The sequence below is a fragment of the Anoplophora glabripennis genome, unplaced genomic scaffold (genome assembly GCF_000390285.2).
Source record: "Anoplophora glabripennis isolate ALB-LARVAE unplaced genomic scaffold, Agla_2.0 scaffold7, whole genome shotgun sequence".
Taxonomy (NCBI): Eukaryota; Metazoa; Arthropoda; class Insecta; order Coleoptera; family Cerambycidae; genus Anoplophora; species Anoplophora glabripennis.
Window position 1 is genome coordinate 2022293 of NW_019419456.1, and position 23502 is coordinate 2045794.

At 35.0% G+C, this 23502-nt stretch overlaps 1 protein-coding gene across 3 annotated transcripts in view; it reads left to right on the forward strand.

The window, feature by feature from the left end:
• The window catches only part of LOC108910579 (unconventional myosin-XVIIIa), a 200482-nt gene that overhangs the window by 143059 nt on the left and 33921 nt on the right, over positions 1 to 23502 (forward strand). For 2 of the 3 annotated variants that reach the window (XM_018715231.2, XM_023456885.1), the window contains one exon: positions 3462 to 3734. In XM_018715231.2, the coding sequence (XP_018570747.1) occupies positions 3462 to 3734 (273 nt within the window). Of the gene's footprint in view, positions 1 to 1199; positions 3288 to 3461; positions 3735 to 23502 lie in introns of those variants that run through there. The other variant, XM_018715247.2, reaches the window with a different exon arrangement.

The following is a 23502-nucleotide window of genomic DNA, read 5'->3' on the forward strand; positions in this document are numbered from 1 at the left end:
TACAACCGGCCCAGTGGCAGCGTAAGACAATCGTTCAATTGCAGTTAAAAAAAAACACTCACTTAAAGTTACATCCTGTATAGGGGATGTCAAAAAAACTTCTAGATTATGTATATTCTTGACCATATTGAATGAATATAATTAAATAGTTAAACAATTGCCTAATCTTCCCAATAATTTGACCTTTACATTAACAATTTTCCAACGCCTACCGGATTTATTGTCATTTTTATACAAATGGCCTCTGGTGCTTAGTTGCGGCCGACTTTTTCTCTCGTAATGATCTCAATAGCAAAAAATCTGTTATATCAAGTTGATTGCTTCCTTCGAGATATACTTTTCCCTAAATGGAAGCTTGAACTTTTTTCGCGTCATTTTAGACGGCGCATGGTCTTGATAATTCATAGTATTGGATTTAGTTGTTTTAAATAAGACTAATAGATATTTTGTGATTACTTCGTGCTGCCGTATGTGTACACAATTGAACTGGAGTACGCTGTATACCGCAATCGTGTCACTGGTTACATTACTTTTATTGATATTATTAATAAAATACCGCACCGTACGTCGTCTATTAAGTGTCTAAGTAATGGGGCCGCCTACTAGATCACGTCGGGAGCTAAATGGGCCCGCGCCTGCACTGGCAGCCGTCTTCTTTCACTTCCACAATCAGCGTTGGCCGGGTGTACGGCGGACAAACAACTGCCTATCGCGACCATCGAGTTCTTCGCGGCAGTCGCATCTTGCCCTCCTCGCCGAAGCCCTCTTGATGCGTCTGCTGGTGCGTGCGGTGCGCGGTTATTCAGTTGTTTTTGTGATATTTTTTTTGTTGCGAGCCTGTACAGTGCGTTTCATTCTCCGTGATCACGTTAAAGCATTTATTACGTACTAATTATTTTTTTTCAACGTTAACTTTTGAAGATTTAACCCGAGACATTAAATATTGGGGTTTTCTAAAGACATAAAACTTTTTTGAAAACTGATGTGACATCTTCGTCAAAATTCCTCTTGCCAAAAAACCTCATGGGCTCGATATCGGAGCCGCAGTTGATTTTATTGTATCACTGACCTAGAATATGGTCTGAACGTTTAGTAATTACCCGTACGATCCTCTCGGTTAATGACGTTCCCTGGTGTGATTAGTAGACCGTGACTAACATCGCCTTCAGTGTAAATACATGAAAGTCGTCTAATGATAGCACTTAGACCGCGTCATGTCAGCCAAACCGCAGAAAGCTAGTAAAAGTGTTGGAAAACCTGCGATTAAGCGAGTGCCAGACACGCAAAAAAGGCCGTCAGCGCCTCCGAGGCAGCTCCCCACGAAACCCAAAAGGGACATCGTGGTTATCCACAAGAAAACGGATCACTGCTACGAAAATGTGGAGTACAAGAAGAACGGGAATGCGGAGGAGAAGAAATCCAACAAACTGCTAATGGTGATAGACAATTTCGACAAGATCTTGAGCGAGTACAGTGATATAGCTACTAATAAAGATGCAATCCACACCTCTACGCCTAAAAAAGAACCTGTACAACCCAAAAAAGACACCAAGATACCGAAACTGGTCAAAGCTAAGACGTGCAGTATCATAGAATCAAAATGCATCCTGAAGAAGGCGAATTCCCAACCTTTGGAGCAGAAGAATAACTGTTCCAATAGTCCCGATGGTACCAAGCTGCAAAATAAGACCAAAAGCTTGTGTAACATCAGCAGAAGTCTCAGTTGCGACGATGCCTCCACAACCACACCAACTACTGACAAAGCAAAGCCTTTGGAAGAGTCGCCCGCTAAGGTTAAGGAGATGGTGAAGAGATTGAACAGTCTAACCGAGTCTTCTTCAAGTCTGGAAGGGGACAGCCCGAAACCCCCGAGCAGCACCCAGAAGAAGACCATGTCCAAGGCTATGAGTACTCTAGATCTAAGCTCCAGTAAAAAGAACCTGACCTACAGCAAAATCCCGGTGAATACCACGCTTAGAAAGGCTTACCCAAGCATTCCCTGCGATCTACACAGTTTAGATCTAGACAGAGGCAGTGCTCCGGCCAAGAAGCTCAACGGGAAACTAGCGAAGAGCGTACAGAATCTCTGCCCCAAGTTGTCTGTTCATTCTTCGAACAAAAATCTGGATCAGTTAAGCTTGAAACCTTCCCTTCCTAGACCTGGAGCGGCTCTAGGGAGGAGCGTCCAGAACCTTAGTAGTATCGTTAAACTATCTAGAGCTCCTGAAAAGGATAGAACTATAGGAAGGAGTGTCCAGAATCTCTCTAAACTATCTAAAATGTCTGTAGGTTTTCCCAATTCGAATAGTATTAATAAACATCCTGAAAAAGTCAATAAAGTTGCTGCGCCCAACAAAAATGCTGCTAAGGTTGGCCTAAGTGCTCCGAAACGCGATTTTGTAAAAACAGAAGTTAAGCCTCTCTCAAAACCTTCAACTGTAAAAGATTTGTCGAGAAATTTCGACCCTTATAAGGAAAAATCTAAAACTTTAAAGCCAGCCGGGAAAGTTCAAACGAAAGCCAATCATAACCAGTCGAAATTATTGCCGAAAGAAGTCGAAAAGAGCATATCGGTTTCTAAAACCATGGAGAAGTTGTCCAAATTAAAAGCCGAAGACGTAGCTCCTGAAAATACCTTCGTGGTTTTGAAGGCTCCGAAAGAAGAGCTGGTGAAAAGCGTAGTGGAGAAACTGGAAGTGAACAAGGAATGTGATAAAACCGTTTCCAATGCTAGATTAGTGAAAAGCGATACTTTCAAAAAGGTAGCTACCTTTCCAAAAACTAACGAGGTTGTTATATCGAAAGATGCAACCTTCGGCGTTCAGAAAAGGCAATTCGAGCCTAAGTTTACAGAAAAGTCCTTGAAGAACAGCAAAGGCACGTATAGGAAACCTCGTCTGGACACTGTCAAGTTGGATTTGAGGAAAACCCACGAATTTTTAGATGTCTTGAAGGCCTCGGGTGAAACCCTCACCTATTACTTAGACCCTGAAGACTTTGCCGACGTCAAAGTAGAAAAGGTAATGAATTATCTTAAAGAAGATAGTCAGAAGAAACTGGGAGAAACCTCGAAGAAAGACCTTGATTATAGCTCCGACAATTCCGATGATTCGGGCAACATATCCAATGAATTGGAGTTGGATTGTGATGATACCAACTCATCTTCCGCTTCGGTAAAGAGTGTAGACAGTTCAGAGTCTCTGACTACAGTTCTGGACGTCTCGCTGGTCGCCCAAGACAGCGGAATAGACTTGAAGAAGGATTTATCGTTGGATGGTAGCTCGAAGGTACAGACCCAAACAAAACATACAATATTTTTGGGTTTTTGTGGAATATAAAATATTTCTGTAAAATAAAAGTAATGCTTAGCTTTTTAATAGTCACAAAGGCACGAAAAGTACACTGGTAGCCTCTACCGTCCTCTTAACTAGCCAGATTTAAATCACCTGTATCTTTTCCAGATCTTCTTCCGCAATGGCGTCGTCTCCCAGCTGGAAACGCAGCGCGACGAACGTCTCGCCGGCATGGTGGTCCATCTTCAGGCGCACTGTCGCGGCTACCTGGCCAGACGCAAACTGGCCCAGAGGAAGCTGCAGGACCTGGCGGTGCGCTGCATCCAGAGGAACGTCAGGAAGTTCCTCGCCGTCAGGGACTGGCCCTGGTGGCGGCTGCTGGTCAGGGTGACGCCCTTGCTGAACGTCCACAGGACTGAGGAGGAGCTGAGGCTCAAAACGGTGAGTAGATCGATTTTTTTCGTAGTCTAAGTTGTCTTGCTTTTCATTTAAGGGGGCGATTTAGTATGTATATTTTTACCATGTAACAGAGCTTCAGATGAGGACACAAATCATCGAAGAAACTAACATAATTGAATATTATTATATATCAATGTATTCGCAATGGTTCCCGCTAGTGAGTGAAATAAATTTCAATGCTCATGAGAACAGAAGAATAATTTAAATAAATGCCAAAGTACCTCAATTTTAACCGTACTGTTAGTCTGCCAATATATTGGATTTACGACGGAACTAAGTCAGGCACAATAACCAAACTACTTCACTCACTAGAACGGACACTTAGGATCATTTGTATTTAATTTTCAGATTAATATTTATTAACAATTCTATAATTTGTGTCCTCAAGTAAGATGACAACATTTTACACACGACTCCATGTTATATTATATTATATTATATATTTAAACCAGAATTTTAGCGGTTTCTATCTTCTACAAGAATTTCTAAATAAAATTAGTTTGTGTACTCTGTCACAGGTGTCGCTACCCTTGAAAATGAAAGCGAAAACACAGAGTTGGTTTATTGTAAATTGTATTGGCCGAGAAATAGTGAAATTTCTGGCGTTTTTAGGTACTGAAATCTTTAAAAGTAAAACGTGTAGAACAAAAGTAGGGGTAAGCACAAAAATAAAATCCTTGATGTTTTGTTTATTCATGGTTACCGTTTAAATTTACCCAAATAAAATAATAACTAAAAAAAAGCGTTTGCAAAACATGCGTTTGCTATTATCCTAACCCCACATTTTAACAATTATTTTCACGTACTTATAAAAAGTAAACAATTTTATATGTAGGACTAAGCAAGTAAATGTTATAAGAATATTTACATGTGGAATTATATATAAAAAAGATAGTATTTTCGTAGATTTCAGTACCTAAAACCTTAATGGTTTGATCGTTTTTTGCACCTGTTTATTCGTTTTACTGCGGCCGGCGTCTTTGAAAATACTCAGGTGGCATGACATAACATTCCTATTATTTGATAAGCTTTAGATTATTCAGTTATTAAATGTTTGAAATTATTTGTCTTTGCGGAAAACACTATTTACAGAATATGGGACCCATAATGGTCTGATATTATCTTTGATATATAAATATGGGTAATATTTTAAAAGTAGGTAGGTACCTAAGTAATAAGATTTTGTAAAGCTTAAGTAGTACGAAAATATAACGCATAAAAAACCAATAATATGTACTAATTTTTCTTTATTAAGAATAAAGATTAAATTTTACGTACAGGGTGTCCCACATAAAATCGTTATTTATGTTGTAGCCTTGGTAGTTTCAAAATAAATTTACAGCTTAAAAATTGGTCTGGCTCAGGTAGATTTCTGTTTCAATCTACAAATCAGTAGCTACTTACCGATAAGAAGGAAACCACTAGTCTAGTCGAGAAGTGAGTTTTCTGCGAAAAATAGTTATTGTAATCCTAAAAATATGGTTGTTAGTACATTGGATTCGGAATTAAATTCAGAGAAAGAAGTATTTTTTAATTTATCCGCAATTAAAAATAGCAATTGTTATAAACAAAAAACGAAGAGAAAAAAGGGAGTCTCCGTTTTTTAACTATAACTAAAAAAATATTGAAGATAGCTGAAATTTCAAAAAAGATCCTGAAAGAGGAGAAAATTTCAGCAAAATAAGTCAGGAATTGTAGCTCCATTATTTATAATTTTAATTTGACGTTGAAAATATAGCTCCGCGCGGCGGCGGCGGTTTCCGCGTCGTCGCGTCGCCGCCAAGCAAAGTGTGCAACACAAAATAATTTTTTTATAGTATTCAATATTAATTTAAAAATCTAAATAAATTATAGTGTCATCTAGACACTTGAAGGAACACAGCCCAGTTGGAAAATAATTTTTAACTTGACTTATGTTAAAGTTATTCAATTGTTAATGAACTAATTTTTCGTGGTCCTAATCTTTCATAAAACTTGTTGTAAAACTTTAAATAATGTATCTAAAATTTTTTTTCTTTCTGGGAGGTCTTTTTATATACATAATAAACAAGATTCCGTTGTAAAAGTTTATAAAAGTTTTTTCATTTGTTTATAATGATTTTTTAAAGTTAACAAAAAATGAAAAATCCGGGAAATGTTATAAATTTTTTTTTTACCAAATGTTTGATTTTAGTTGTTTTTCTATTAATATATTGCGTTTATTAGCTTAGCTAAAAACTTTTTAACGTTATTTGTTTATAAATTTGTTATAAACAAATGGACAAGTTTAATATTTTTGAAACATTTTTTTTGCCATTTTATTGTCTTGGTAATCTGTTTTTTAAAAACAAAAATTTTTCTTAAATAAATTTTTTAATTGTTTATAATCGTAATTTCCCTGGGAACACGATGGTGCAATTATTTTTTTGCTACTTGCCGTAGTTTACGAGATATTTGCGAAAAACCTTATTTTTTACGGGTTTTTTGACCTTTTGACCCCTTGCCTGATCACCTAGGTCAAAAATGTTTGCGGATTCGGATTCCTGAGGGTCGAAAACATATTTGCGCCCAGGTTTGATCGACAGAGGAAAAAATGGAGGTTCAGCCTTCATTTCAATGGACTAAATACATACAGTAATATTATATATATATTTTATGCCTATACATATTATTCTCCAAACGCAATTAGTAGCAAGATTCTATATATTTTAGTAATTAAGCAGTGTTTTTAAGTTAAAACGACTCGTCAAAGTAAAAAAATATTTCAGGTTAGGTATATATTTTTTTTACTGAAAATAGCAGTTAATTTACATTATCGGATTGTTAATGTGAAAATATAAACATTAGACTGTTGACTATTCCATGTTATACGTGTTTTAACGTCACTTTTGAAGAAGAAACTACATGTAATTTTAAAAACCGTATTTCTGTTTTTATAATGAAGGAATAGTAATTATAAGATTGTTTAAGCTTATTAACTAAAAATTATTGCCTACTCAATAAAAAAATATTATTGTCCTCGATAATCTATTACTGATTAATAAAATATTTACTCTCTTTCCTTATAAGATTGTATGTACACAAATTGGAGCCGTTCCTGAAAAATCGGACGAATATCCGGTGCAGCGGAATTATTAGACTTGAAGCGTTGGCCGCTAGAACAGCACCTGCCGGGGTCCCGTTTCGTGACTCACGCTGGGCGATATTTTTTGTACAAAATCCCGTCCTTAAAACTATTTATTCGTAGAAATTGAATTTGCGGATTTTGTTTTTAATTTGAGAATGATAAGCAATGTATCTGGTGAAATCGTTAGTATTTCACTAGTGATTTGTGTAGATGCAACATATGTATAACGGCGCTTCCTGTGTCAAGGCAATTTGGGAAACCGATTAGAGAAAATACCTTTCTCCAACCACGTCTTCAAACTGCATAAATGCTTTAGTTTCATTATGTCGGACGAAATTACCATAAGCTGTTAAAAAAACATTAATAATCGATCTGTTTGGACAGGTTTAATAGCAGGGAATTTAAAATTAGGAATTATTTAAGACATTTAGTTGCGGGAAATACTTCTAAATTTTTTGTTTTTAGAGAGTATCGCTGATACAGAAACCTATTTTTTCAATTTTAGCGAAGAAACGTTAGAAAGATACCCCACACTGAGGACCACTTTCGGAGAACATCCGTATAAAAATACCTTATTTAAATTGTCGCCTTGTCTGAGGAACATCTCTGTTCTCTCGTATGCATCTAATATTTATTGAATCAAAAATGCACTCCTGCAGAGAACGGGGTCATCGTCTTCCGACGGTATTTTTCATTTGAATAGCACGCCATTGTGTCTGTATCACACACGTGCATCTCCAAGCATTTTTTCCATCTTCCTTGGTACAGTTCGATTCAAAATAGTGTGGCCTGCTTCTAATAAAAATTGCCTATAGTCATAATTTTTCTATATCGTGCCAACTATTTTTTCAAAAAATAATTTCAGCTAGCAAAAAAAATAGAAATGCGAAAAATTTTTGATTTCATGAAAGCTAGTTGATACAGCTCTTGATGACGTCAGCTAAGAGTCAAAGTAGAATTTTTCTAATGCAAGTCGTATATGGAGCTTGAGTCACATGAATTATTTCTTTCAGTAATAATACTGCCCAAATGATCTCATTTACAGGACACAAAATATTGCAACTAATAAAAACTACGTATAAGCAAAGAAAAATAAGTAAAAATAGAAGAAAATTAACATACGAATTCCCCGTAAATCTACAAACACAAAATTTACTTGTTAAAATATTGTAATTTAGTTATTTATTTCTGGGTCTAGTTATAGTGACTTAATTTTATAGGCTGAATATTTTTAAAACTTTCCGAGTCAATTCGATTTGCAAATACATCACTGAAGTAGTTAATGTAAAGCGGAAAGGAAAAGGGTCCAAGTATGGGATCTTGGGGCACACCTGACGTAACAATACAGTGTAGGAAAGTACCGATGGTCTATCAGAAGTTACGTGAGAGCGATAAAGTAAGCCATAGAAATCCATGTGATAGACAAGGATGGCTATAATGAAGGCGTCTAATAGTCAACGCCCATTTCGCCCTTCCACAAATAAGAAGGGATCTTATTTGTAGAAGGGCGAAACGGGCGGTGACTAAGAGAAGCCTTCATTATAGCCATCCTTCTCTATCGCATGGATTTCAATGGCTTACTTTATCGCTCTCACGTAACTTCAGATAGACCATCGGTACTTTCCTACCCTGTATAATGAATCGACTCAAAACCGTTGTGACAATCTTAAAATATTTAGGGAATATTTAAAATCAGCATAAAATAGATATTTTTCTTTTCTTTTTAACGAAAATACTGAACGTGTATACAGGGTGTTAGAAGTTCGATTGCCTTAATTTTAACAGACGATAGAATACATTAAAATAAACAATAAACCGAGAAAAAAATTATCAAAATCTCCAACTTGATGTACAAAAGTTTGATTAATTAAGGAATATAATGTTTATCATTTTTTTTAACTTCTTTATGCTTAATTTTAAAAAATAATTAGCATTGTAATAAATTTAAAATTCGTTAAAATTCATATCGAGCAATGTGACAGCGGCGCGGCGGATAACACGAGACACTAAGTTGTCTAGCAATATGCAATTTAGTTGGTATCTGGAATTGGACCGTGTCTGAGTGTTTTTTGCGTACCACTATTTCCTTTTCTTGAAGTGTTTTCCAGCGAGTACGCGAAAATTGGATTCGAAGGTGTCGTGCGTGTGTTGAAAATGGTTGTGGACATTTTGAGTATATGTTGTAGTTTGTTTTGTACTTGTGCATTTAAAAACTACTTAATTTTGCTTTTTGGGTAATTTAATTACATATTTTTCAAATACCCAATTTGAATAAAAGTTAAGTTCCTGTTTTAAGAGATTCATAATTACGAAAATTCGAGCTAAAATTTAAACAACACTATCTTCATACTACAAAATCGATACATTTTATTTTATTTATTTAAAAACTGGAAAACGATTGTCTTGAAATTTACTAAATGTTTCACAATAATAGTTTTTTTATATTTTTCCGTAGAACAAGTCTGCCGCATTTATGATTACTTTGTCTCATGCTGAAGTAATGGCAGTGAAACTTCTTACACCCTGTATAACTTGGTAGATTTTGACTAGACAAAAATCTGTGAAAATTGGGACTGTCAACATAACTTTTATCAAACTATTTAAAGATAATTCATTACGGTAATGAAGAGAACTGTTTTATGGTTATTATTTACGGCTTGAGCTGAAGATATTTTGAAACATTTCGATATTTTGAAACATTTCGATATTTTTTACAACATTTAGAATTTAGATTTGACAGTTAAACTCGTCTTTAAATAATTATGATACAGCAGAAGTTTTGCAAAATGCATTAAAACGAACACATTTTCTAATTCAATTTGTACTGGGTGGTTGAAATTGGTCGGTTCAAGGGTTACTGCGAATCTATCGTAGATAGAACAAATCTGATAGACGAATCCAGAGCTCTTTTTTCGAGAAAATAACAATGGCGCAAACCGCATCTCTCTATCTGTTAACCGTTTTCGAGCTACAGGCTACACGGCGTTTCTCGATTTTTTCCCTTTCAAGATATCTTAAAACGGCTTGAACAGTTTACACTTTTTGAAATACATTCAATGGCATAAAAATAAATGTGATAATATTTTAAGTTTTTGTGATATCACCACAACTTTTGTTTTTTATATCGAACACCAGGTATTTTATTTCGAAAATGGAAAGAGGGCAAAAAATGTATTCCAAAAATATATATATACTTTACTTATTATTTTTAGTGTAGATTTGCGGAAAATATAAAATTTTCAAAATACCAACGATATTTAAGTTTTCTGACTGAGAAGGCTCTGAAAACAAACAAGTTTGACGTTTAACATTATTAGAAGGGTATTAACACAAAAAATCAAAAATGGTTATTTACTCAAATGAAGACAAATATAACTTGATGAAATGTTTTAAACTAAGATATGAAATTTTAATTTCTTCAGGCGCTATTATAAACACTATAAAACTTAAAAATTTGTTTAAAAAAAAATGTGTTTAAAATTTAATGGTATAGTTGTTATGATATCAATTGGAACCTGTAAATCTTAAAGCACAGGACCGTCTGCACTTCTCTTGAAATTTCTTCCTGTGCTTTAGCCATTATCTGTCTCGCAATTTATACTCGAATAACTATTGGGCGACTCCGGTATTAGTAGACCCTGATGTAGAATCGACGGCGGCACGCTGGTCGTCAAAGCAAACCTGTATTGGTCCACTAGGTCATAAATAATTTTTTGCGTGGTATTCTATAATCAGTTTAATGTCGAACGCTGTTCACTTGGTTTTGCCAGTGCAGTGGAGAGCAGTGCTTGGCGTTGTTGTTTGTTGGTATAATACGTATTATTAATTATTAGTTAATATTATTATTTGTTCATATCGTAACCAGTAAAGGGTAATAGTTATTAAAATAAATATTATATATGTAATTATCCAGTCATTTAGCATGGCTTTCTGGAGACCCTTTGAAACGGAAAATAACGAAATAACCCGGGAAAATCCCCAAATAGTCGAGCCGGTTTTTGTCGAAAGCTTCGAAACAAAGTCAAGAGTTTAAAAACAAAGATTTACACGTATTATTTTAAATATAATGTTTGAAAAGAAAAAATAGTGAACAATGTAATAAAGAAATTAGGAAACGAATTAGCGAATTAACTAAGATATCAAAACCGTTAATTTATCGCAAGTTCCTACTTTAAACATGATTCGAGATAAATTAAGCGATTATCCTGATTATAAGTATAAATCTTTAGATACTTTACGACATGTATTACAATGCGATTTTAAACATAAAAAATCTGACAATCGTATAGTAATTATGGAATCACGACGTATATTTGCACGGGAAGATTATTTACAAAAAAATAGAGAATAATCGTTAACTAAATAGGAATAGGAATATAGCTCGGAATATAGAATATCTAGACGAGACAGGGCAAAATTTTTCTGGACGCCTATGGATTCCGTAGAGTTTATGAGTTAAATGTTCCAACTAGTATCGTAACGACTATAATGCAGATTTATAAATTCTAGGGAACTTTCTAAAGTTCCCGCGAAATAACATCTTCTGTTGACACCGGCGCCATCTACGATTTGCTCTTGAGGTCTTAACTGACGTCATCTGGGAACTCTATCAACTAACTTTTACAAAATTAGCGAACCTCTTGTGTCACCTTGTAAGTTCGTTTCGGTACAACGTGGATGTGAAAAGCGAACATTTTTTCTGATTTTTCATTTCGCCAAGTTCAGGGGCAACCCGACCGAGCAATTTCCATCCTGACCCAGTCCGCGTAGCGCTTATCGCCGCGGTTACTTTCGAAACGGCTTGCGGTTCGCGGCCGGTGAAAGTCGCCGCGGGGTCCGTCGATTCGAAAAAAAATCACCTGCGACCACTCGATCTGGTCCCACGGAATCTCGGGCGACTTTGATGGATGCCGGACGTTTTGTGTAACTATTCGGACAGGGCCTGATGTAACCGATATCCGATATTTGGGCACCGTGGGTAGTTCGGTCACGTCGAAATCGACGTTTCCCCGCCGGTGCGTTGACCTCCCGGGGATTTAGAATGTACCGGAGGATGATTTATGGGCGAATTAAAGTCTCCCGGTTCGGTGTGTACGAGGTCGAGCGAGGATAAGAGGATGTCTAGATTGTCGAGCAGGTGGTTTTGCTCTGTTCGAATTCGAGTTTGTATAGAGTTGGATTCATTGACCCGCGCAGTGGGATTTTTCTTTGTTTTTTTTAGGAATCCGTTTATTTCAAACCAACGAGGGGCGGTAGAAAAGTTTTATAACGATGAAACAATACCGGGTGGGGCATTTATCTTGAGACAAAATTATATCTCGGTTGGACTCGATTATTTCGAAAAAAGTTTCAGACAAAAATTGTAGGGCACCGAGGGGGCCATTGAAAGGTCCACATTAGGACTTCCGGTCTAGACCGGACGTGATGCTTTTATACCGGAAGTTGATTTTTTAATTTTTTTACTACGGATTTCGATTGAAAAATGTAAAAAACTTTTTATTATTTTTTCCGATTTAACTTGTATTTTAGCCATAAAATGCTTTAAAAAAAAACAAGAATCTTGAGACGACGGAGTACCTTGTTGGCATCACTTTTTAAACAAAATGTTTCATACAAAAGTTGTAGGGTGAAAAGGGGGCTATCTTGACATGACCTTGAAAATGACCTGTTTAAATACAGGGATGGCCAGAAGTACGGAATAAAATTCATATCGTTTGACAGTTATTTTTTTTAAAACACCGAAACACGTTAACTGATTTTTTCCCATCTTTCGGTTATATAATAATTAATTTTTCTTCAACCCCCTAACTTCCAGCTACCCCTACTTTTTGTTTTCAAATGGAAACATAAGGCATGAGGGGGCTCGTTGAAAAGCTTAGAGAAAACCGAATCCAGCCATACCAAATAAACAAGTTTTATTTTTTCAATAGCAAGTTTTTTTTCATTTAGAAATTGAAACAACTAGATAATTTACAAAAATAAACTCAATGTCGCAAATGCTGAAAATGTCCTCCATTCACTGTTTGGCATTCTACAAGACGATAGTAAAAGCTGTCCACAGCATTCTGAATGACTTCAGCTGGTAAATTATGCATCTCCGCCCTAATCTTGTTCTTTAAATTCTCAATATTATCCGGTCTGTCCTGGTAGACTCTTTCTTTCAAATATCCCCAAAGAAAATAATCCAGGGGTGTTAAGTCGGGGGATCTTGGCGGCCATTCAACTGTACCCCGTCTACCAATCCAGCGATTTGGAAACATTTCATCTAAGTATCTTCGAACATCAATACCAAAATGTGGGGGAGCGCCATCTTGTTGGAACCAAATTCTTTCATTCGGTATATCTGGATCAATTTCATGAGGGAAAATCACAGCTAGAGCAGGTATCAGGTCAAATGTTAGGAAATCCAGGTAGCGTGCGGCAGTAAGATTTTCTTCAAAAAAGAATGGGCCCAAGATTCTGTTGTTGATGATACCTGCCCATACATTAACTTTTTGTGGATGCTGCGTATGCGATTCGCATGTCCAGTGTGGATTTTCCTGGGACCAAAAGCGATAGTTGTGCCTGTTAACCACTCCATTTAAATAAAACGTAGCTTCATCCGAAAAAAGTACGTCTCGTTGAAAACCATTATTGTCGTCACACCGTCTCATCATTTCCTCACAAAATTGTAATCGCCTATCATAATCGTCTTCCAAAAGCTCTTGGACAAGACATACCTTATAGGGGTGGTATTTCTCTTGTTTCAGAAACATTCGAATTGCAGTTCGAGAAGCATCGTGATTGCGGGCCAATGAAACAGTTGAAGTATGAGGATTTTCAACAAGTTCTAATGCAATGTCTAATTTCTTTTCTTCATTCAAAGCACGTGCCCGTCCAGTTTTGGGCAAAGTCTGTACTGTACCGTGTTCCTCAAATTTGTGAAATATTTTACTAACTGTCCCTTGCGAGATTTGGTTTTCGGGATATTTCGCATTAAATAAATCGCGCACTTCAGCCTGACTTCTTATTTTGTCTCCACATCCAAGCAATATCAAGATTTCGATGCGTTGCCTTTCCGGCAATACCATTGCAATTCAGTAAATAACTTGATTTTGACACAATAGTAACGTTTCAAACTCCAATTTAGAACTAAAGCGAAAAATTTACCAGAAAGCCTGGCAAGTAAGTGATACCAAAAAAACGCAACATAAAAAATATATCTTTTTTGCGTTAGCCGTGATAGGTACAGTTTCAAATTTTTTATTTTATTCTGTGCAAATTCATGGAGGATAACACTGAAGATAATTAAATTTTATTTCACTTGTAGGTGTTTTATGCAACCCTAAAAACCTTGCTATTGAAAAATTAAAACTTGTTTATTTGGTATGGCTGGATTCGGTTTTTCTATAAGCTTTTCAACGAATCCCCTCATGCCTTATATTTCCATTTGAAAAAAAAAGTAGGGGTAGTTGGGGGTTAGGGGGTTGAACAAAAATTAATTATTATATAACCGAAAGATGGGAAAAAAATCAAAATCAGTTAACGTGTTTCAGCGTTTTAAAAAAAATTAACTCATTCAAACGATATGAATTTTATTCCGTACTTCTGGCCATCCCTGTATAACTTCCAACGGTCGATACTGGACAAGAAATAAAATCGCTAACTATACCTGGTTTCACAGTTCTTACAGACACTTAATATACCATCTTGTCGTCGCTTCCCTCTGAATAATCGCTAATTACTGCCTCCAAATGCAGAACAACAACTGACCCCCCCTCTCGCTTGGTTACCGTTAACCCACACTATCTCCCTCTGCGTACACAAGAATTAAAGTGCATTTTAAATAATATTAGATTCGTATACAGGGAAACACTATTACCTCTAAAAAACTGACCCCCACTTAGAGTTACACCGTGTATAAAGTTTAAGTTTATGAATCTTGTGTATCACCGAAAACACTGCTTGATGTACGTTATGCGTAAATGATACAGTGATATCAGCAGTTCTCAACAAGTTTTCTATATGTCTATAAATGTTGAAATCATACCTATATAACTACATATACTACAATGTCTGTAAATAACCTTAAAAATCTAATTTTTATATATAATAATAGCACATGATTAAACTACAAACTATATTTTTTTCACAACATTTGCCCCTCCCTTTTTTTGCGTTCAAAATGAATTTGAATTTATTATGATTTAGTAGGCACTGCAATCAATTGTCTGTAGCATGGTCAGGTAGATATCTTTTCCAGAGCCCCTCGTATGCGCTCTACTGTAACATTCCCATTTCGGATTAGTTTTTTGATGCACCTCCCCCCTTCCCAATTCTCGAGACACAAACGAGGTGCTCGATCTTATCTCTGATAAAAACCGAACAGATCACAATTAACACCATTCGACTTTCACTTCTCTTGAAGCTCGTTTTTTTTATCGCCTTTATCGCTTTTGACGGCCGGAATGGTCTCCTTTAATAATAGTAATAGTAAGCGTTGTGGTTTCAATTTTTTTTTAGCGCAAGAGCAAGAGCAATCGTTTGTTTTTGTTGTAAGGACGATCATCGCGCTGATATAAATAGAAAAATGACTGGTGGATTCTGTAGATCGGATCTGTTTTTTTTTATCGGTCTGATCTTGGGGGGACTGGGTAAATCTGATTAACCAATACAGGGGATTAAAACTCGAAGAACTGCGGAACCTCGAAACTCACCTAAATCGACGTGACACTCAAAATCAGGTGGCGTTTTCGGAAATTACGCTCTCGGATAGGTTCGGAGAATTTTTTACATAATTTTCGGACATGACATGTTAACACGGAGCCCGAAGATGTACCATCAAAACCCGAATACTGACAACCCTATCTGCAGCATACATGGAAGATTTTTTTCGTATTGATTTATAACCATATTAAATTTTGTTGTCTTTCACAATCACAAGTGCAATTGGGCAAAATAAAAATATGGTATACTAAAATCTGATCGATAATTATACTTATATCTGCTATAATAGAATTAAAAAAAAAAATCTAATTTACATGCCGAAACTAAATTTTTCGTTCCTGCGAAAAACTATGACCACGAACAAAAATCAATAAAATCGAATTTTGCAAAATGCAGTCTTACAGTAATATTCACAAATTAACTTTCCCGTACAGTTCACATCAAAAATGCAGTATTTGGTAAATATACCATTTATTGAACGTATTCCATATATTAATTTATTATTTGACAAAACTGTTGACTTCTTTGGATTACACGTAATTTCAAATATTTCGATATATCAACTTCTGTATTTGTACTAATAGTCCAATTAAATGGGCCTTTAAATCTCAGTTTTGGTCAACTTGCCTGACTTTTTTATATAAAGTTAGTTTGAGGTATACAATAACAATAAGTGACAGTAAGTTTTTTATTGACTTTTTCTTATACTATTAAAATTAAAAGAGTTAGGGAGACTATAATTTAAGGGATGATTTCAGTTATTTAAAAAATCATAACAAGCAGAAAAATGAATAAATTTTATATATATTTTTTTCAATCTTCTCTAAAAAATGTAAACTTTTCTTTCAGAGAAATAGATATATTTTTTATTTTTTGATAAAACTGTTATAACAATTTCAATTTTTTATCGTTAATTTTTATGATTTAACACTAAAACAATTTTTTTCTATGCCATTCGATTATTATTTTGTTTTACGACAAAGATATAAAACACGTTCGCTTTGTGAAATTGTTATAACTTTTTTATTAAAAATTAAAAAAAATCTATTTCTCTGAAAAGATAATTCACATTATTTAGATTGAAAAAAAAAGTATAAAATTCATTCATTTCTCTACTTGTCATGTTTTTTAAATCTCTGAAATCATCCCTTAAATTCAAGTCTCCCTAACTCTGTTAATTTGAATAGTATCTACAAGAAAAAGTCAATAGACCATTTTTATGTAGAATTTTATGCTCTACGACTTTTTTCTAGCTCTTACCCCTTTTGAGTTATCTTGAAAAAAACCTTTATTTTATCTTTTTTCGCCCCTGGCCAGGAGTTGAGAAAAAATTACTGTCACTTATTGTTATTATATACCTCAAATTAATTTATATCAAAAATTCAGTCAAGTTGTCCAAAATTGCGATTTAAAGACCCATTTAATTGGACTATTAGCGATATTTAATTTGTGCTAACACATCCAAAAAAGTTGCAATATCCGAGCCCCAAATCAAAATCCTATAAGAATGAAAAAAATTGAATAAAAACACGCTCAATCTAAAAAAAACAGTTTCAATCCATTGGGGCTACTACTACAACCCCCGTTTCATCCGTTCCCGCCTTGATATTTTAGACCAAAATTACACAGAAAATGTGCCCACTAAGATATAAAAAGTATCTGCCAAATTTCAAACAAACATCTCTCTAAAATCGCGGGAGCGAAATCAATAAACATAATTTTTAAAATTTTGTATTTTATAATTCGTATTTTGAAAATGGGGCTGCGAAATGAAAAGTGGCATTAGAAAAGTCCGATTATTTTAGTCCAAAAATATGTGATTAACGGCTTGACCTACTAATTTGTAACATCCTGTATAATCCGATCAATAGATGTTGGAAATTGGTTACTCAGGTTAGGTACTCTCATTTCCTTTAAAGCTAAAACACCTGTTAANTCTTTTGAGTTATCTTGAAAAACCCCTTTATCTTATATTTTTTCACCCCTGGCCAGGGATTGAAAAAAAATTACTGTCACTACAATAAAAAATATTAATTGATACACAGTTGCGAAGTAGTTTCTGCATTCTCAAATGGTTTTTTACTCGCAAAAAACTCACCATTCTCGAATACAAAAGTGATACTTCGCAACCTAGAATCAAAAGTAACTATTTTAATTGATTTGAGTTGTATAAAAGTGCTCTTATAAAGCGTCATTAAACGAAAATTACAAACTTCTCACCTCTCAAACAGGCAATTGTTACTTGTTGTTTATAATCATTGAAAAAAAAAAAAACAATAATTATCTCATGCACGTAAACTGGAGCCGCTTTCTTTTAGCGATAGCGAAAAAACGAGCGATCGAGCATTTTTGCAGTTAGGCAATCAACAACTTCCTCTGCGTCCGACCACGGGGGTTATTAAGAAATAATTAGCCATAAATTTGCATTTTAATTTGGCAAACTGGGAGTGGACAAATCGCCCAGAGATTTTTTTTTAGCGTGTGTCGGTAAACAAATGTTTAGTATAATTGCTTTCGGCATTGGAAAAATAAGGCGTAGAGTTAAAGTTAAAGACCGATTTATCGACTAGTTGTTATTTTATTTGGAAAAGTCCAATCCATTGGCGTCTATGAGAGGGAGGAATTCAGATTTTTTTGTTTTTCGTTTTTTTTTTTTGTTAGCCTCTGTTTCGTAGATGTGTAAATTTTCATTCTTGTTGAGGGGCGAATTTATTTATATTTCTCTTTTTCACCAAACACTGATACTCTTGTTTAATTTTTTCCGAACATCCATATACCATGATAGTCATTTACCAGTTTAACTGGATTTATAGCGGCGGCAATCGCGAAAGCCCGCTTGAAAAAGTGTGTCGTTGATTCAGATAACAGAGAAAGTGAAAAAACGTTATTTTTATGGGAATACCAATTTTTTGGCAATCGTCAAGTAAACAAACAACAAATTTTATATTCCGCACATGCCGGCAGCTTTCTCGGGGTCATTTGCATGGAATTCCGTCGTATTGAAGCTCGGAACAATAGAGGAGAAAATATGTACCAAAGGTGCATTTTAAATTTGTATAAGTTATGGCTAAGTCTATGTCATAACTGCAGAAAGTTATTCCGTGGGTTATTTTAGACCAAAAGCGTTAATATCAAGGATCTAAAACTACTAAATTTTCGTGATATACCTGTTGAAGTTTAAAAAGTATCATATCTCTGAAGGTGTTTAACTTGGGTTACATTGTATCTTGCATTTGTTCAGCTTATTTTAAATTTAAAAAATAACTCATTACGTTATTCGAATAAAGCTTGAAAGAACATTTCTTCTTAATGGTACCATCAATTAAATACTCTTATCGAATTTTCAAAATACTGAGTAGTGTGGAAATTAGCAGGGAAATAACCTAACTCTGCCACTGGCTGACGTTATTCAGTGAATTTTTGGCTTTCCTGTCTACCTCTTGTTTACCACCAAGTAGTACCAGGTAGTTAGTTTGTTTACAGCTGTTAATTTTGTTAGTCTAAAAGTGTGTTCAGTTATTTTTGCTATGGATAATGTTATTGAAGAAAATTTTGTACTACCAACGGAATTTCCTGTGCTAAATCGTTAAAAATGGTGGGAAAGACGTACGGTAATTCAGTTTTATCGAAAACTCAAGAATACAAATGATGCAAAGCATTGAAACATGGTCGAGAAGTTGTTGATGATTTGCCTCGTTCTGGTCGCCCTTAAGTGTCTTCAACTGAAGAAAATATCGATAAAGTGGTGGAAATGGTGCTTGTAATCGGTCATTATAGTTTGAGAGAGCTGGCATGTGAACTAAACCTATCTCACGAATCAGTTCGAACCATTATAGTTGATGTTTTGGGTATGAAACGTGTCGCAGCACGGCTGGTTTAAAAAAAAATTGCATTTTCTTCAAAAAGAGCATCACAAACATGTTGCTGAAGACATGTTTGAACGAGGTAATTCAGACTCTACATTTATACAAACGCGCCAACAAGCTTCGAAATCGGAATGACGCTTCTCTAATGAGCCGAAACCAAAGCAACCACGTCAAAGTCGATCAAAAATCAAAGTCATATTGACTGTTTTCTTTTACTATTGTGGTGTTGTCCACACAGAATTCCTTTCAGATAGAGGAACAGTCAACAAATAATATTGTATGGGCATGCTTGAGCGAGGTAATTCAGACTCTACATTTATACAAACGCGCCAACAAGCATTCGGAATCGGAATGACGCTTCTCTAATGAGCCGAAACCAAAGCAACCACGTCAAAGTCGATCAATAATCAAAGTCATATTGACTGTTTTCTTTGACTATTGTGGTGTTGTCCACACAGAATTCCTTTCAGATGGAGGAACAGTCAACAAAGAATATTGTATGGGCATTATGAGATGTTTGAGAGAGAGAGAGCATCCGCCGCAAAAGACCAGACTTATGGAAAGACAGTTCTTGGATTTTACACCACGATAATGCACCATCACACAAAGCGACAATTGTCAATGAATTTTTGACCAAAATGTTGACGAATGTCATCGAGCATCCACTGTAATCGCCAGATATGGCCCCTGTTGACTTTTTCTCTCTCCCAAACTCAAATTACCACTTCACGGAACACATTTCAAATCGATAGAAGCCATAAAACAAAAATTGCTGAAGGAATGGAAGTCCATACCGGAATATGCATTTAAAAAGTGCTTTCACGTCTGGGTTGTTCGTTGGAAAAAGTTTATTGCTTCAAATGGAGCCTATTTTGAAGGAGACAAAGTTTGATGATTAATTGAATATATGTATTGTGTTTTATTGACAAAGCCCGTAGAAGTATTCGAATAAATGCGATATAATTTTTTAGTTCAAATACTTTATCTTTTAGACCTTTGATTGATGAAAGGCTTTTTTGTCTAAGATGACTCCAACAACCTGAAATCATGACATATACGCAAGAAACATCCTGTATAGTGTCGGTTAACACAATATTAGAAAGATATGTTCAATTTTTTGTTAAAAAACTAAAAACATATTAAGAAATCTTATTCAGGTACTATTTAAACATATTTCTTTGTATGTGTAAATGAAAGGTTGAGACATCGCTCGGTCACAAACTCCTAGGATCAAAATAAGATTATTGAAACCAATTTATCTTTGTACAAAGGTCAACGCCTATTGAGATAAGCCTCTCGAGGTGGTATATGCCACGACACAACATGTTTTAATGTTACTCTATTTAAAATTGTTTTAGTTAAAGACTTCTTATTTGAACAGGTTTTTGTTTTTGTTTGAGTATAATGTATTCCATGAATATGAAAGAATATACAGGGTGTTATATTTTGGAACACATTATACAGGGTGTTCTGCAAGCTCTATGACAAACATTGACAAATTTGATGTGTTGACAATTGAATTTGAATGTTTGAAATTAACCATGCGACCATCTGTCAAAGTTTCTCGTAGAGCTTGTAGAAACAGGGTGTTCTGACTTTGCTATTGTTTATATTATTTTTTTACTTATTTTATTAAGGTTATAGAAAATGTGGATAGACCTTCTTAGAAAATTACTGTACAAATTTTAAAAACACCCCGTATATTAATTATTTGAAATGTCTCCGGATCCGACCGACGATTTCCTGTCGTATTCCATTTTCGATTGCAGCTACATTATCGACATTTCCATAAACGTTTTTTCTCCCGTCCCGTGTTCGCCATAAATTTTGTTCTGGTGCAGGAAACGGTGGGCATTCCATCACCGCTTCTTCTCGGAACGAAACCTCGTCGACGACGTTCTTCGTTACTCTCTCACGTCGCCCCATGCATAATTCATCCATCGGACGGCCGATGGACGCGACAAAAACTCGGATTTATGGACGTTTCTTCAGTTTTTATTATCATTGCTTCCAGTGAAGCTAGAAAGCACCGCGACGTTATTATACATCAGTTTTACGAGTGTGTGTCGTAAAATTCGTTTTCTCCCATTTGTCCGAGCGTGTACGACAGGTGGATTTGTATGCAAATCGAGTCGAGAAAGCGGGATGATATGCAATTATTGTCGTTCGTTCACTGGAAATCGTTTCAGAGAAACGAAGACCAAAGTCGACAAAGTGGTGTCTAGTATATTCTGAAGGTGCTTTATTCTTGACGTTTTTAAGGTGCCTGTGTGTCTGTATACTTGCTCCAAAATTACGGCACCAACTTTAAAATTGGTAAAAATGAACGAAGCCAGTTCTAGGTCGGTTCATTTATGATGGTCGAATCAGAACAACTGATTTTATAATCAACGAATTAGTCATTATCAAAGGACATTGCTGTAAGGTTTAGTCGTTATTTAAGACTTATCACTGGTTCAAATTTCACGGAAACCAATTCCCAAAACAAAATTTTATAGAAATATTAAAGAAAAATTATCTAAAGAACGAGAGATTTGTGAATAGGCATAGCCAAAGAAGCTTCTATTTCCTGTTATTGAAATTACAGGAAACATTGCCGGCATATGGTCAAAGTTTAAGCACAATTTTATATTAATCTCAAAAAACAACGGAGTTGATAATAGTTATTTATGTATCGAGGTCAAAGAGTTGCACTTTTATGGACGAATCTGCTTCTGCAGCAACTGGCGGGGGAGTTTTTGACCGCGTATTACATTTATCTGTTGGTTGTAATAATTTAGCTTCGGTTTGTTAATGTTTGATTTAGTAGTGTAATTTTTTAGATGTCATATTATTTTATGCATTCAAAAACTTCACGTTCAATTTTATTTCACACGGTTGATCCATGAAGTATTTGTGGATGTGAAATGTTGGAATATCTCTATGAAATTTTGACAATGTTTATTAAAAAAAGCATTGAACCTAACTGAATTTACTATTCGGAGAATTTTAAGCAAATATTTTTGTTAGTAATTCTTGCAAAACGATAAATTAAAAAAATCACTAATACATATTATGAAAAGCATAAAGTGTATAATATTTTTGAAAAGATAATAAATCAAAGAAAATCAATGCAGTACACATACATCTATACTGGGTGATTCATTCATAATGTCATTAATTTTAACCACGTATTCGAAAGGCCTAGTAAAGACAGAAAATCGAAAAAATAATTTTCTCGACCATTTAAAAGATAAGCAAATTACCCTTTAAGTCCCGTTAACTCGGAGTAAAGAGCGTTCGAATGTTGAAGCGAAACAGTTGATTTCCCATTCGTCTTAACTCTTGCAATTGGTTTCAAAATCAAAGTGCAATACATCATTATTTTATTAACAATGTTATGGACGGAAGAGTGTTCTTTTAGCCGTACTGCCATTTTAAATATATGGTACCATACTACTCTTTGAAAAGCAATAAGTCACACAATAAGGTATATGTACTACAAACTGAATATTTTATTGATTAAAAACGCGTTAAAAGCCAGGTTAATGACCAAATGTTACTGAGGTCAATGTTCACTTTCGATAAACTTTTGTAAGTCAACGGTCAGGGGCGGTTTCATAAAGGATTTAAATAATGATCTGAAAATATTTTATTTCAGCGTAAATATGCATCATAAAAATTTTTTAATCGCTTATTCGTATTCTACTATTTTTTCCCTATCTTCCCTTAGAATTAATGACATTATGACTGAATCACCCTATATATATACAGAGTGTCCCAATAGAAGTAATAATATTTTATAGTATTTCTCCGAAAATTCTAGGAGAAACCGAGTACGCCACTTTATTCTAGGGAAAAAAATAGTATAAGAAGCCTTTAAAACTTTTTGACATCTCTTGCAACAAGTGAAATATAAGGAGCAATAGAAATTGGTAAAATTCGAGAATCCTCTATCGAAAATCAATCGAGTTAGCCAATATCTTTCGTATTCTACCATTTACAGGTAAATTTGATAGGAGGTGTTAAAAATTATTTTCTTTTCTTAGAAGTTTCAGTTCACAAGTAAAAAATCTGCAGTTTTACATATATT